Source organism: Chaetodon auriga, chromosome 17, assembly GCF_051107435.1.
Source record: "Chaetodon auriga isolate fChaAug3 chromosome 17, fChaAug3.hap1, whole genome shotgun sequence".
NCBI lineage: Eukaryota > Metazoa > Chordata > Actinopteri > Chaetodontiformes > Chaetodontidae > Chaetodon > Chaetodon auriga.
Window position 1 is genome coordinate 7,552,036 of NC_135090.1, and position 10,430 is coordinate 7,562,465.

General features: G+C 41.4%; 3 protein-coding genes across 4 annotated transcripts; 1 reads left to right on the plus strand and 2 right to left on the minus strand.

Moving 5' to 3' along the window:
• Window positions 1–841: 841 nt before the first annotated feature.
• LOC143335546 (uncharacterized) lies at window positions 842–2,709 on the minus strand. The gene is made up of 5 exons (XM_076755063.1): window positions 2,658–2,709; window positions 2,497–2,519; window positions 2,299–2,407; window positions 2,030–2,203; window positions 842–1,826 (listed from the first exon to the last, which is right to left on the minus strand). The coding sequence occupies exons 1-5, from the start codon at window positions 2,658–2,660 to the stop codon at window positions 1,197–1,199; spliced, it is 939 nt and encodes a 312-aa protein (XP_076611178.1). The 5' UTR covers window positions 2,661–2,709; the 3' UTR covers window positions 842–1,196.
• Window positions 2,710–3,395: 686 nt separating this feature from the next.
• LOC143335378 (uncharacterized) lies at window positions 3,396–5,417 on the minus strand. Of its 2 annotated transcripts, XM_076754769.1 has the most exons (7): window positions 5,293–5,396; window positions 4,997–5,047; window positions 4,810–4,854; window positions 4,445–4,485; window positions 3,951–4,330; window positions 3,722–3,842; window positions 3,396–3,516 (listed from the first exon to the last, which is right to left on the minus strand). In XM_076754769.1, the coding sequence occupies exons 3-7, from the start codon at window positions 4,836–4,838 to the stop codon at window positions 3,503–3,505; spliced, it is 585 nt and encodes a 194-aa protein (XP_076610884.1). In that variant the 5' UTR covers window positions 4,839–4,854; window positions 4,997–5,047; window positions 5,293–5,396; the 3' UTR covers window positions 3,396–3,502. The 2 variants fall into 2 exon arrangements, with proteins under 2 accessions (XP_076610884.1, XP_076610883.1); XM_076754768.1 differs by lacking the exon at window positions 4,997–5,047 and having other exon boundaries at window positions 5,293–5,417.
• A 493-nt stretch (window positions 5,418–5,910) lies between these two features.
• rpl14 (ribosomal protein L14) lies at window positions 5,911–9,730 on the plus strand. The gene is made up of 6 exons (XM_076753750.1): window positions 5,911–6,035; window positions 6,678–6,779; window positions 6,867–6,961; window positions 7,194–7,293; window positions 8,435–8,488; window positions 9,635–9,730. The coding sequence occupies exons 1-6, from the start codon at window positions 6,033–6,035 to the stop codon at window positions 9,692–9,694; spliced, it is 414 nt and encodes a 137-aa protein (XP_076609865.1). The 5' UTR covers window positions 5,911–6,032; the 3' UTR covers window positions 9,695–9,730.
• Window positions 9,731–10,430: the final 700 nt, after the last annotated feature.

Here is a 10,430-nt window from a genome sequence, read left to right on the forward strand (position 1 = left end):
GGTGTCCTGAAGCTCATTGCCTAATGGCAGTGAAACTGTAGTCCAACATTAGAATGAACAGCAGTTTCTTCACACACACACCTCAGTAACATATAAACATAGTCATCTTTCTTCAGTTTTATTGCCACTTAATACATACAGTGTACACCTATGTGTGCACTGTAGAAGTGTGTATTTTTGTACTCTGCTCTATGCACTTTATTTGAACCAGATCTTTGAGTGCACTTTCAGATTTGAAATTATAATGCACAAGAGCATTTTTCCACACAATTTTGTCCAAACACATCCGTTGTTTTGTTTTTTGACCCAAACTGGACAATGGTGTCTCAGTAAACTTCGACCCTTTAAAGCAGAAAATTGATGGTCTTCACTTTTTCTGCCTTCCTCATGAAAAGTCAGTGTAACTGACATGAGTTGTGTTTCAAATTATTTTGATTTTACTTATTTCTTCTTTTACATTAGAAATCGCCTTCAAGTGTTTTACTGTCATTCAGCGTCTTGACTCTTGACAGGATGAGACTTAACAGACTGGTTAGTGTCAGCTCTGTCCTGCGATGCCCCCTGGACACAGTGGAGGTGGTGGGAGAAAGGAGGATGGATTCCATGGAAAAAGAATAATTTTTTTCCTGATTTAAAAGACTGATAACGTAATTTTAAATGAAATAAATAATAATAATTAAAGAAACTGAGAAGTGTCATCAAAATGAAGCATTAAGTTGAATTGCTCAGGCCAAGAAACACAAGGTCAGTGGAAATATGTACGTTGGTCTCATGAGTCCAGGTACTCTCTCTGTAGAGTTGTATATACTGGCAAACAATCGCAATGAGCTTTCAGGAGTTTAAATCAGCACCATTTTATTGTGAATAACATGATCGGTACATCAACTTTTGCATCTTCTGCATGCTTCATTCAAACAGTTGATACACATTTGGCTGACATCTTTTGCCATGACTTTATTGTAACAGTAATAAGAGCGTTAACAATTTGCAGCGATGAAGCACGACACGTTTACAGCTCGGATCACGACTTCCATGTCCACAAACAAGTAGGAATTTCAGTGCGTAAAAAGTTTAAGAGAAGTTTTTACTGATACAGAAACACATCAAAAGAGATCTATCTGGTCACTCTATAATAAAGGACCATGAGAATTGCACTTCATCAATATCTAATATGGAATATTTTCCCCTTTTTAAGATTAAACTGCTTGTGGGGTGTAGAAATTGTTATCCCACTTAAATTCCAGCATGCGCAGAGTAGCTGTGAGCTCTTTCAGGACACTCTTTTTAGCCTCCTGCCTGTTGGCTTCTGTGCACGTCTCAGATGTTGGTCGTGCTTGCTCTTTCACTTCTCTCTCATTTTTGAGCAAGTTACTCACACTCTCAGCTTCAGCGCAGTTGCCATAAGGCCACTCTTGTTTTTCACTCGTCTTCAAACCAAACAGATTCCCACATGATCTGCAAGGAGGCATTGGTCTCCCTTGACTGAGGCTAAACGCCTGACACCTGACCTGCTCTGGAAGCTTGATGGTTCCATCAAAATATGCCTTTTTCTCCTTCTTTGGATAGTACGTCATCACTGCACCGGCTACGTAAGTCTCCCAGGTGCTGAGGCAGGACGCAGCAATCATGATTCGTCCTGGATTGCGACCAGAAGTGGACATGGACACTCCATAGTACCTGTCGGAATTTGGGTTGTTGTTGCGCTGAGAGACGCAGATGACGTAGGAGACCAGATCTGTTGCTTCATCCTTTTTCAGCTGAAGGATGAGCTCTTGCAGCCTTTTGATTATTTCGTTCTCATTCTTTTGTTTAATCAGGAACACCATCTGCAAACAATGACAAATATGATCAAGTTGCTTTAATCGCCACAAATGTGATTTCATTTAGCAGGTCATGCTTTGTGCTTGTGAAATGCTATGGTGTGCATTGATTGTACACTGTAATATTTGAGGATGTTCAGGAGAAAAAGCAATTCTATACACCTTGACAGGGAACAACTGGGTTATCTTTTGACAAACTATGATCTTACCATGTCTAGCACACAGGAAATTGGACTCCGCTGGGGTAGTTGAGAGGAGTAGAATTTAAAGGGTTGAGGGTAGCGGCCCTTCAACACATTCAACATGTCATCATCACTCACAATATCTTTTGGGCTGTATCGTGGCCTGTTGATCTCTCCTAAAAAGAAGATGCTGTGAAGAACCTGTGATGTGAAATCACACGAAAAATACACAATGACACAGTGATGCATTATTTCTAAAAAACTGAGAAGTTCATGACAGCCCCCATCAGACGTACCTCATCCACTAACACTGAAGGATGTGTTGGACTCAGGCTCAACATTTCATTGATAATCAAGAAAGCATTCCTTCTGAAAAGGTCCTTCTTTTTCAGGAATTCCTCTTCCCTAAAATAACAAGCATCAGTGGTTTGTAGGGGATTGTAAAGCAGAATGCAGCAGTGACCACTTGTTGTTCAGTAAATCAGCTGACTCACCTCGTCATCCTCTGCGCAGAAGTCTGATGGCATTGGAAAGAACACACGACACATTACAACGACACATTTCACTGACAACAGACATGAGGTTAGCCAGGTCGAATTTAATCAGCATGGTAGAAAACACTGGCATTGGAAACCGTGTGAAAGCAGCTACTCACCATTGTACTGCAGGTTGTGAGAAAGAGAAACAGAAAGAAAGAATGAAGCCCTTCCCCCGATTCTCATTTAAGAAGGAAGTCTTTGCAATGTCACTGTACAGCAGAAACAGGATGTGCACTCTGTACTTTGGAGCGGTGCTAAAGTAAACTGAAGCATGGCTACTAATAAAGAAACCTTGAGTTTTTATCGACTGTATGTGTTTAACGGCTGTGACTCAGCACTATGGCTGATGTTAAAAAGCTTTCTTTTGGTGTCAATTTTGTGATTTTTTGTGGTGTCTGGGTGTATCCTCTTCATGTGAACTCCTCTCGATTATTCAGTTTAGTCACTAAACCCAGTCTAATGCCAACTTCCTCATATCTTGTGGTTTGTCAGTGTTGATTTCAGCCTGCCTGAACAGAACGAAAACCTTTTTTTGTTTTTTAAAGCAGAGGTGAAAGAAAGTATTCAGTTACTAAAAGTTTCAATACCATAAATGAACAATAGTATCATAATATTATCTTTATTATATAATACTATGTGTACAATGGTCATCTAAAAACAATTTCTTTTTTCATATTTCTGTACTAAACAACACTGAAAATAACAGCTGGCCAATGGGAGCTCCAGTTGCTTCTCTTTGGGTTGATTTTTTTGTGTGGCACACTGTTGTCCACTGATTCATTTCGTTTTTTCCTTCAATCTGTCGGCTATCTGCGTGATTCCATGAACTCCATAAAAAAAAAACAGTCAACACCTTTGGGCTGATAACCACTGTTTAATGTTTAATGCAACAATGTGGTTTAATGCATTTACATTTCTTACACAACAGCCATCAACACAAAGAGAACAATAACCAAATGCATCAGCTGCTGGTTCCTGGAGAGGCGACAGAGAGAGAGAGAGAAGGAACAAGTCAGATCACTCAATACAGAATAAATATGTGTGAGTGTGACATAGAAATCAAACATAATAGCCTTTCTTAATGTAAACTTGTAGAGGTAATATGCTGCTCTGGATGTTTTGATATCCTTGAAACATGTGACCTTAATCTTTAGCCTGTAGCAGAGATGAAGACACGCACCAGCAGAGGGTTTGAGAAGCTCCAGAAATTTGGACTTTTCTGCTGTCACCAGTTTATGATGTGCTTGGTCCAAACTCTTCCCCACAGCACCCTTCCTCACTTTATCCCAGTCCTTCTCAGTCTACATGCAACGGACAACACAGAAAACAAACAAAAAAAAAGGCTGTCAGTGCCCACAGGTGATCGATCATCAATGCCCTGCTTGTTCCCTGCAACTTCGTCTTCTCACCATATCTTTGAAGGCCTCTCCGTAGTAGTAGCTCTTGGATGCTGGATACTCTATTCCGCTCTCAAATAGCCGCTTCAGGCTTGAAGCCACCACATGCAGCTCCTCTCCATCGAAGGCATACAGCTTTTCATCCTCACAGGTCATCAGAACGAGCTGGTCACACGGGCACGAGGTCCAATCCACTACACCCACAACCTGCATGCTGACTATCTCTGGAAGGTAGAACTTTCCCCACCCATCCACCTTGCTATGTTTCTCTTTGTAGATGGTGTCATCCAGGTCTCCTATCGTCCATGTGGCACCTGCTGGATTCTTTATGGCGCAAGTTTTGCGTTTACACCTGGACACAAGGTCTGACACGGATGTCAGGTAATCTGGACCTGCAACACAAAGCCAGGCAAGAGGGGTTTGATGGAATATGGAAAAAAAAAACTTATGACAGCAAGCTTCGATGATGTGTGAGGTAAAGGTGTGTGTCGTCTACCTGTACCTACCCCTGCTGCTTTGCAGGAAGTTAAGTATGTCAGATGCCGGCCTGAAAGGTAGAAAAGATTTAAGAGCTAAAAGAAGAGCTGAGGCTCACAGCAGTGTTTACTGGACCACTGTGAGAAGAATATGATGTAGTGATGATGATGATGACAGAACAGAATATTCATGTGAAAGTGGCAAAATGCTGACTAGGCTCAGTGTGAGAGCAATGACTGGAACTGCCTTACATTTAAACTCCTTTCCAGTATTCAAACTGGCCACTATTGAAAATGCAGTGGGACAAGATACTGGGAAGAGAGGTGCATTGCTTCTTCAGCTCTTGCTTTTAAAATTCAAAACTGTTTGAATAGAACACAAAGCTGGTTCTTACGTGCAGAACTTCAGTGGACCATCAGCCATTCTGTCTCTCTGTCACCTAGGAAACAATAGTATAATAATATTATCATACATAGTGCATTTATGGAAATAACGTACAATAAAATTCTGTATTATAGGAGCGCCTTGACTTTCAGTGCCCAAGTTAACAACAAGGAAACAACATAAAAACATTTTCTTGCATGTCTTCTCCAGCCAGAATCAAAAGCTACGGACGTCAGCCTTTGTGTTTCCTAATAATCAGAAATGAAAACTGAAACTGAAATCACACCTTAAAATCCTGAATTTGAAAACAGTGTTTAGTGCGGTGTATGACAGGCACAAAAAAACATGCGTATGCCTTCTTCTCTATCATCACTGTTTATGTTACGGCATTATTTTAAGGGATTACCTTCACTCTGAAATAAATAAATAGAAAATGTGAGACAAATGCTTGATCATTTACGTTTATTAAATTAACTGGAATAAGAGTAGTTACCGCAGGTGGAGGATAGACTGAAGCGTTCGTAGTCCTCAAGGAAATTATGGGCTCAGAGATCACATTTTGGGTCCGTTCCGCTTCACGCCACTCCCTGCTCCTGTGCTGCCTTCAAGAGCTGTGCTAATCAACCCCTCAGCTTCAGCTACAACTCCACATTTAAATGAATCGTTGGGCTCGATCTCCATCATGCACCAGAAGCATGTCAGAGGAAATTACAAACAGGAACCCGTTTTTCCTGCATGTTTTCCTTTTTACAAATCAGCGTTATAGAGGCAGATTGTGCAAAGTTGGGGAAACGTTAGATAAAGGAAGAAGTCGCGTAGTCCAAGTTTCAGTAATTTACATTTTTTCCATTTCCAAAAACACTTATGGGAAACCTTCGTGTAAATTGTGGTTTTTTTCGTCATGTTTATGCCTGGCGTTACCAGGCTTAGCAGTTTTGATTGCACTGGTGTTAATTCTGATATCTCAAAGTGTCCGTGAAGGCAACAAGAGAGTATGGCGCAGAAGTTTTTAATCTAGTGGACCCTGACATATTTTACATCTATTTCACATCAGATTGGTCCCACTTTGTATATATTCTCAAAATATTGTTGCATTTTATACCGAAAGACCGTTTTTTAAGATACTCGTGTCAAAATATAAACAAGACACACTACGCATGCGTACCGATCAAGCGGAAGCCCTATGTGCGCCAGCGGAAGCTGTGACGGCCTTTCTGCTCCCGGACTGCCATCATGGTGAGTTCGCCATGAGAGTTTTAGCATTTCTAAGTCAAATTTCTTTTTATATATGTCACTGTTCTGAAGCAACAGCATTACTGTGTGTTGCTAACATACTCAAACGCATATTTGTGGAGTGTTTAATAAGGGAATGTAGGTTTATGTTAAGTTTTATCGCTATGTCTGTAAGATGTCGGCTATTGCCCGCATTACAACGTGGTCTTGAAAGCCGAGAGGGCCGAGAGCTGATCGGCTAAGTAAACCCATTCCTTCTCTTCTGCCCTCAGAACATCGTCTTTCTATCCATGTGCTTACGACGTTTTTCACATTAAATTAACTTTATGTTCACTGTTAAGTCCGGTTCTGTTTTGTGAACAGCACATAAGTCGTTAGCAGCACCATTAACGTTAGCTAGGTAGCTTAGCTAGCGTTAGCTACTGTAACAGTATGTATGAGCTATCGCGATCAAGTGCAGCGCTACAAGCTGTGTACACTTTAAGTCGGACAGTTCCTCAACTTGTACACTGATCTGCTGTCCTGGAAGTGATCACTTGTGTTGTGCCTCTGTACTTATATGTAATAGACCAAGAAAATACTGCTGCCGGCCTGCTTTTCAGTTTCAGTCGTTTATGATATGCGGTCCTCTGGTGTCTTTCTCAGGTGTTCAAACGCTTCGTCGAGATCGGCCGTGTTGCCTACGTCTCTTTCGGACCCCATGCTGGCAAGCTGGTGGCCATCGTAGATGTCATCGACCAAAACAGGGTGAGCACCCCGGAGGATGGTTGATTTATCAGTGTTAACCCCACTTTCCACGTGTTAATATTGTTGTCTGTCCCTCTTCCTTTTCAGGCTCTTGTTGATGGTCCATGCACAGGCGTGAAGAGGCAAGCCATGCCCTTCAAGTGCATGCATCTCACAGACTATGTCATCAAAGTACCCCACAGGTGAGTGGGGGCACTGGTCAGCTCTTTACCACCAAAAATCCTTTTCAGAAGCTGGTCTATTGATTTGTGTGCATGCTACACTGCAAATACTTACAGAAGTATATCATTGTGACTACCTCGCCTGCAGTAACTCTGGGGTCTTTTCTTTAGAAATCTATGTATGAATTGGTTATATGTGATGAAACATTAATAATGCCTTGTCTGAGTACTGACTGCGTGTAATGGTTCACAGTGCCCGCCAGAAGTTTGTGAGGAGAGCCTGGGAGAAGGCCGGAGTCAACGAGAAGTGGGAACAGAGCAGCTGGGCCAAGAAGATCGAGGCTAAACAGAAGGTAAAGGCTGTGTTTGTGTTTCTGGTCTCTACCATCATATTAGATATTAGAATACACAGGAGCATCTAAGAGAGACACCATTACCGCAGGAGCAGTGTCTTGGATTTACTGTTGGATTTCTTGGCTTTTGCAGCCATAGGGTGTTGTGTTATTTAAGACATGGCACAGCTGATATTGGAAATGTCGAAAACGTGGCTTAATAGTTGGACAAGTTGAAGATTTTAATCTTGTTTAGTCTGTAGCTGTTCTGTAAACTTTGTTAAAATGGATCAAACATGGATAAATAATATTGAATTTGAGTTGTTATGCTGGAAGTGTATATTTTACATGCCGTCATTGACTCTTATTGTCAAAGCCTAAGTAGTTGTTGGGATAAAGTTGTTAACGGGTAGATGAAGATACAGATTCCCATCTCACCTGAGTGTGTTATCAGAGCATCTGGGGGGTACTGAATATCGGTGCAGTGGTGGTTTGTGTTGTGTAGTTACATTTCATTGCCATGTGTGACAGATGACATGTGCTGCTCAACACTGCAAGGTTTCCTCCAGGTGCTGATCAATTTAAAATGAAAAACTAACTTTAATCCAGTACCTAATGGAAAATGTGCGTCCAGCTTAGTGTATGATGACAGCTGTTCTCTCGTGTGAGATTTATTCAGATGTATGATGTGTGAGACTGAACAATCATTACTGAGCTGAACCTGACGGATCCTGATGGCATCATGTATTTTGCATGATTAATTCAGGCACTAGACGATGGTATACACTCACTAAACATATGACCCGTGTTGTGTGAAATGGTGCCTCTACCTTTTTTTTCTAGAGGTTAAGAATGTATTTCATAACTCCCCTCCAGCAGCTATTGGAAACTGTGGATTGGTTAACACATCCTTAACATTGGTGATATATTGTACAGTCTCACCAACACTTATCAGTTAGCTTGAATGTCACATACACCAAAATAAGACAGTTGCTGTGTTTAAACTCATTTTTTCCCCTCTCAATGCTAAACTGTAGTGACCGTGCTCCATTAAAGGGGTTTCCCCACTTTTGAGGTTGTGCTGCACACCAGCATGTCCAAATGGTGAGCTAAGGTGATTCAGGCCGTATCCCTGACGCTGTGTTCTTGGTTAACTTTGCAGAGGGCCAAAATGACCGACTTTGACCGCTACAAGGTGATGAAGGCCAAGAGAATGGTAAGTGCAGCAGAGACTGCTAAATTATCTCATTTAGGCAGGTTTCATTACTGCAAAACATGCAAAAAGACACAAGCTTGTGCTGCAACCCACTGCAAGCTGCAAGTTAGTAGTTTTGAGTCATAAATACATCTCAGTGCATCTGCTCAGGAATACAGATGGCTGCAGCAAACTGATGTTAAAGGTAATTCTGCTTACTGTTAACAGTGTGCGCCACCGCACTGCGCTGATGTCGTGTGTTTGTGTCAGGGAACCAAGTTCCAAGTGCAGTGGATTGCAGCATCAGTCATGGTTGTTTGGTACAAACAAACCGGGAGAAAAACTTGTGTTGAGCATGTGTGTAATTGTCAGGAGCACTACTGAAATAGTAAATACTTATTTTATTCATTTTTTATTCTGGATGATTGATTTTTCTAAGTGTAGTCAGGTTTAGCTGCATCCCTGTTCTCCCTCAGACTAATTGTTTTCATTTAGATTCAACACGCTGCTCTCCATGTGTTCGTGTTACCTGCGATGTCATTCAGTACAGTGTCCATTTTAATAAGACCCTAACAAGACACCCTTATAGTTCATTATGAGTTCAGTTATAAGGAGTCCACTTTTGAGATGGGTGAGCATGGTTGATTTAGTGAGGCCAGCTCTCAGGTGAACCCTGACGATCCTCCAGCCCGCTCTGTGAGGCGGGTCATGTTGTGCTGCTGTTGGCCGCAGCTGTTTTGAAAGTCATCGGCGCCGTCTCACAGACGGCTGACTAAACTGCTGCAGCTAATGAGATTAATGATGGCTCAGTTTGATTTATGCCTCATCCACACATATTTCAACAGGGGTTCCCTTCTTCATTCTTAAAAATATTCCAGTTGACATGACCACTGATTTTTAAAAAAAAAAAAAAAAAAAAGAGGGCGTTTTGAAAAATCCCAGCATACATGTGGACTAGGCATTAATTGTGCCTATGAGTAAGCATTGTTATGTTAGCTTTGTTGTCAGTGCTCACTTTTTGGCCGGCAGATGAGATTTGATTATTATTTGACTGAGTTGCAGCCTGACTTAAGCTCCTCCATTTAAAGGGTCCCTTAGTTTAAGTGTAAGCTGTGTTGATCCTACAGCAGTTTTTAATGAATACTCCTAATGTTTTTGTTTCTGCAGAGGAACAAGATCATCAAGCATGAGGTGAAGAAGCTCCAGAAGGAGGCAGCAAAGAAGTGAACAGTTTTCATTCAATAAATCTCCTGTTCAATTGTTCATCTGTGTCTCCTCTGCTTTTTTTTTCTTGTCCACTTGGCAAAACATGTCATGGTTCAAGTAGATTTTTCACCTCTGCTGTCATTACGAGTGAACTCTGTGGACTGCTAAATGCCAGCCTCCAGTGTGTTACATTAATATTTAAAATCTGAATGTGAAGGGCTCTGCAGAACGTGATCTTGAACTGAACACACATTTGGATGGAGTATCCAGCTGAATGCAGAATGTAGTCTGCAGGTGCTCAGCCTTCATACAGTGGTGTAGTGCTTCAGCCTTCATCTATGGTTGGTTTGTTATTGAGTAGCTGTTTTCACATACAGGTAACAGTGAGTCAGTTGTCGCTCGGCTCAACAATCATTAAGCCAAAGGATCTGTTAGGGAGGTATCAGTCAGTTCAAACCACAGGATCAGTAATAAATAAACTTTGGGGGGAGGGTTGTTACATAATCTTACCATCTCCCACCCACTGTCCTTTTTACTGATGCAGCATACTGTGAGATCATACAGAGGTGCAGAGGGTTTCCTGATTTAAAGCTGTAATATTTTAAGCATAGTGACTGTTCTGATGAAGAGTATGATCAGTCATCCAGACTCCTCAGTGTTTGGGACTCGTTTTCTTCTAGTATGTTTTTACACTGATGAGGGAAGAGGAAAGAGTTGGTTCAGATCATACTCAGCTAAAAAATGAGATATCACTTTA

Coding starts and splice junctions, on each gene's coding strand:
- rpl14 (XM_076753750.1), top strand. Junction 6,780..6,866: donor ATGTCATCGACCAAAACAGG/GTGAGCACCCCG, acceptor CTTCCTTTTCAG/GCTCTTGTTGATGGTCCATG. Junction 7,294..8,434: donor AGATCGAGGCTAAACAGAAG/GTAAAGGCTGTG, acceptor TTAACTTTGCAG/AGGGCCAAAATGACCGACTT.
- LOC143335378 (XM_076754768.1), bottom strand. CDS start 4,838: ATGGCTGATGGTCCACTGAAGTTCTGCAC. Junction 4,331..4,444: donor CTTCCTGCAAAGCAGCAGGG/GTAGGTACAGGT, acceptor TTTGTGTTGCAG/GTCCAGATTACCTGACATCC. Junction 3,843..3,950: donor GAGAGGCCTTCAAAGATATG/GTGAGAAGACGA, acceptor CGTTGCATGTAG/ACTGAGAAGGACTGGGATAA.
- LOC143335546 (XM_076755063.1), bottom strand. Junction 2,204..2,298: donor CTTCAGTGTTAGTGGATGAG/GTACGTCTGATG, acceptor TTCACATCACAG/GTTCTTCACAGCATCTTCTT. Junction 1,827..2,029: donor TTTCCTGTGTGCTAGACATG/GTAAGATCATAG, acceptor CATTGTTTGCAG/ATGGTGTTCCTGATTAAACA.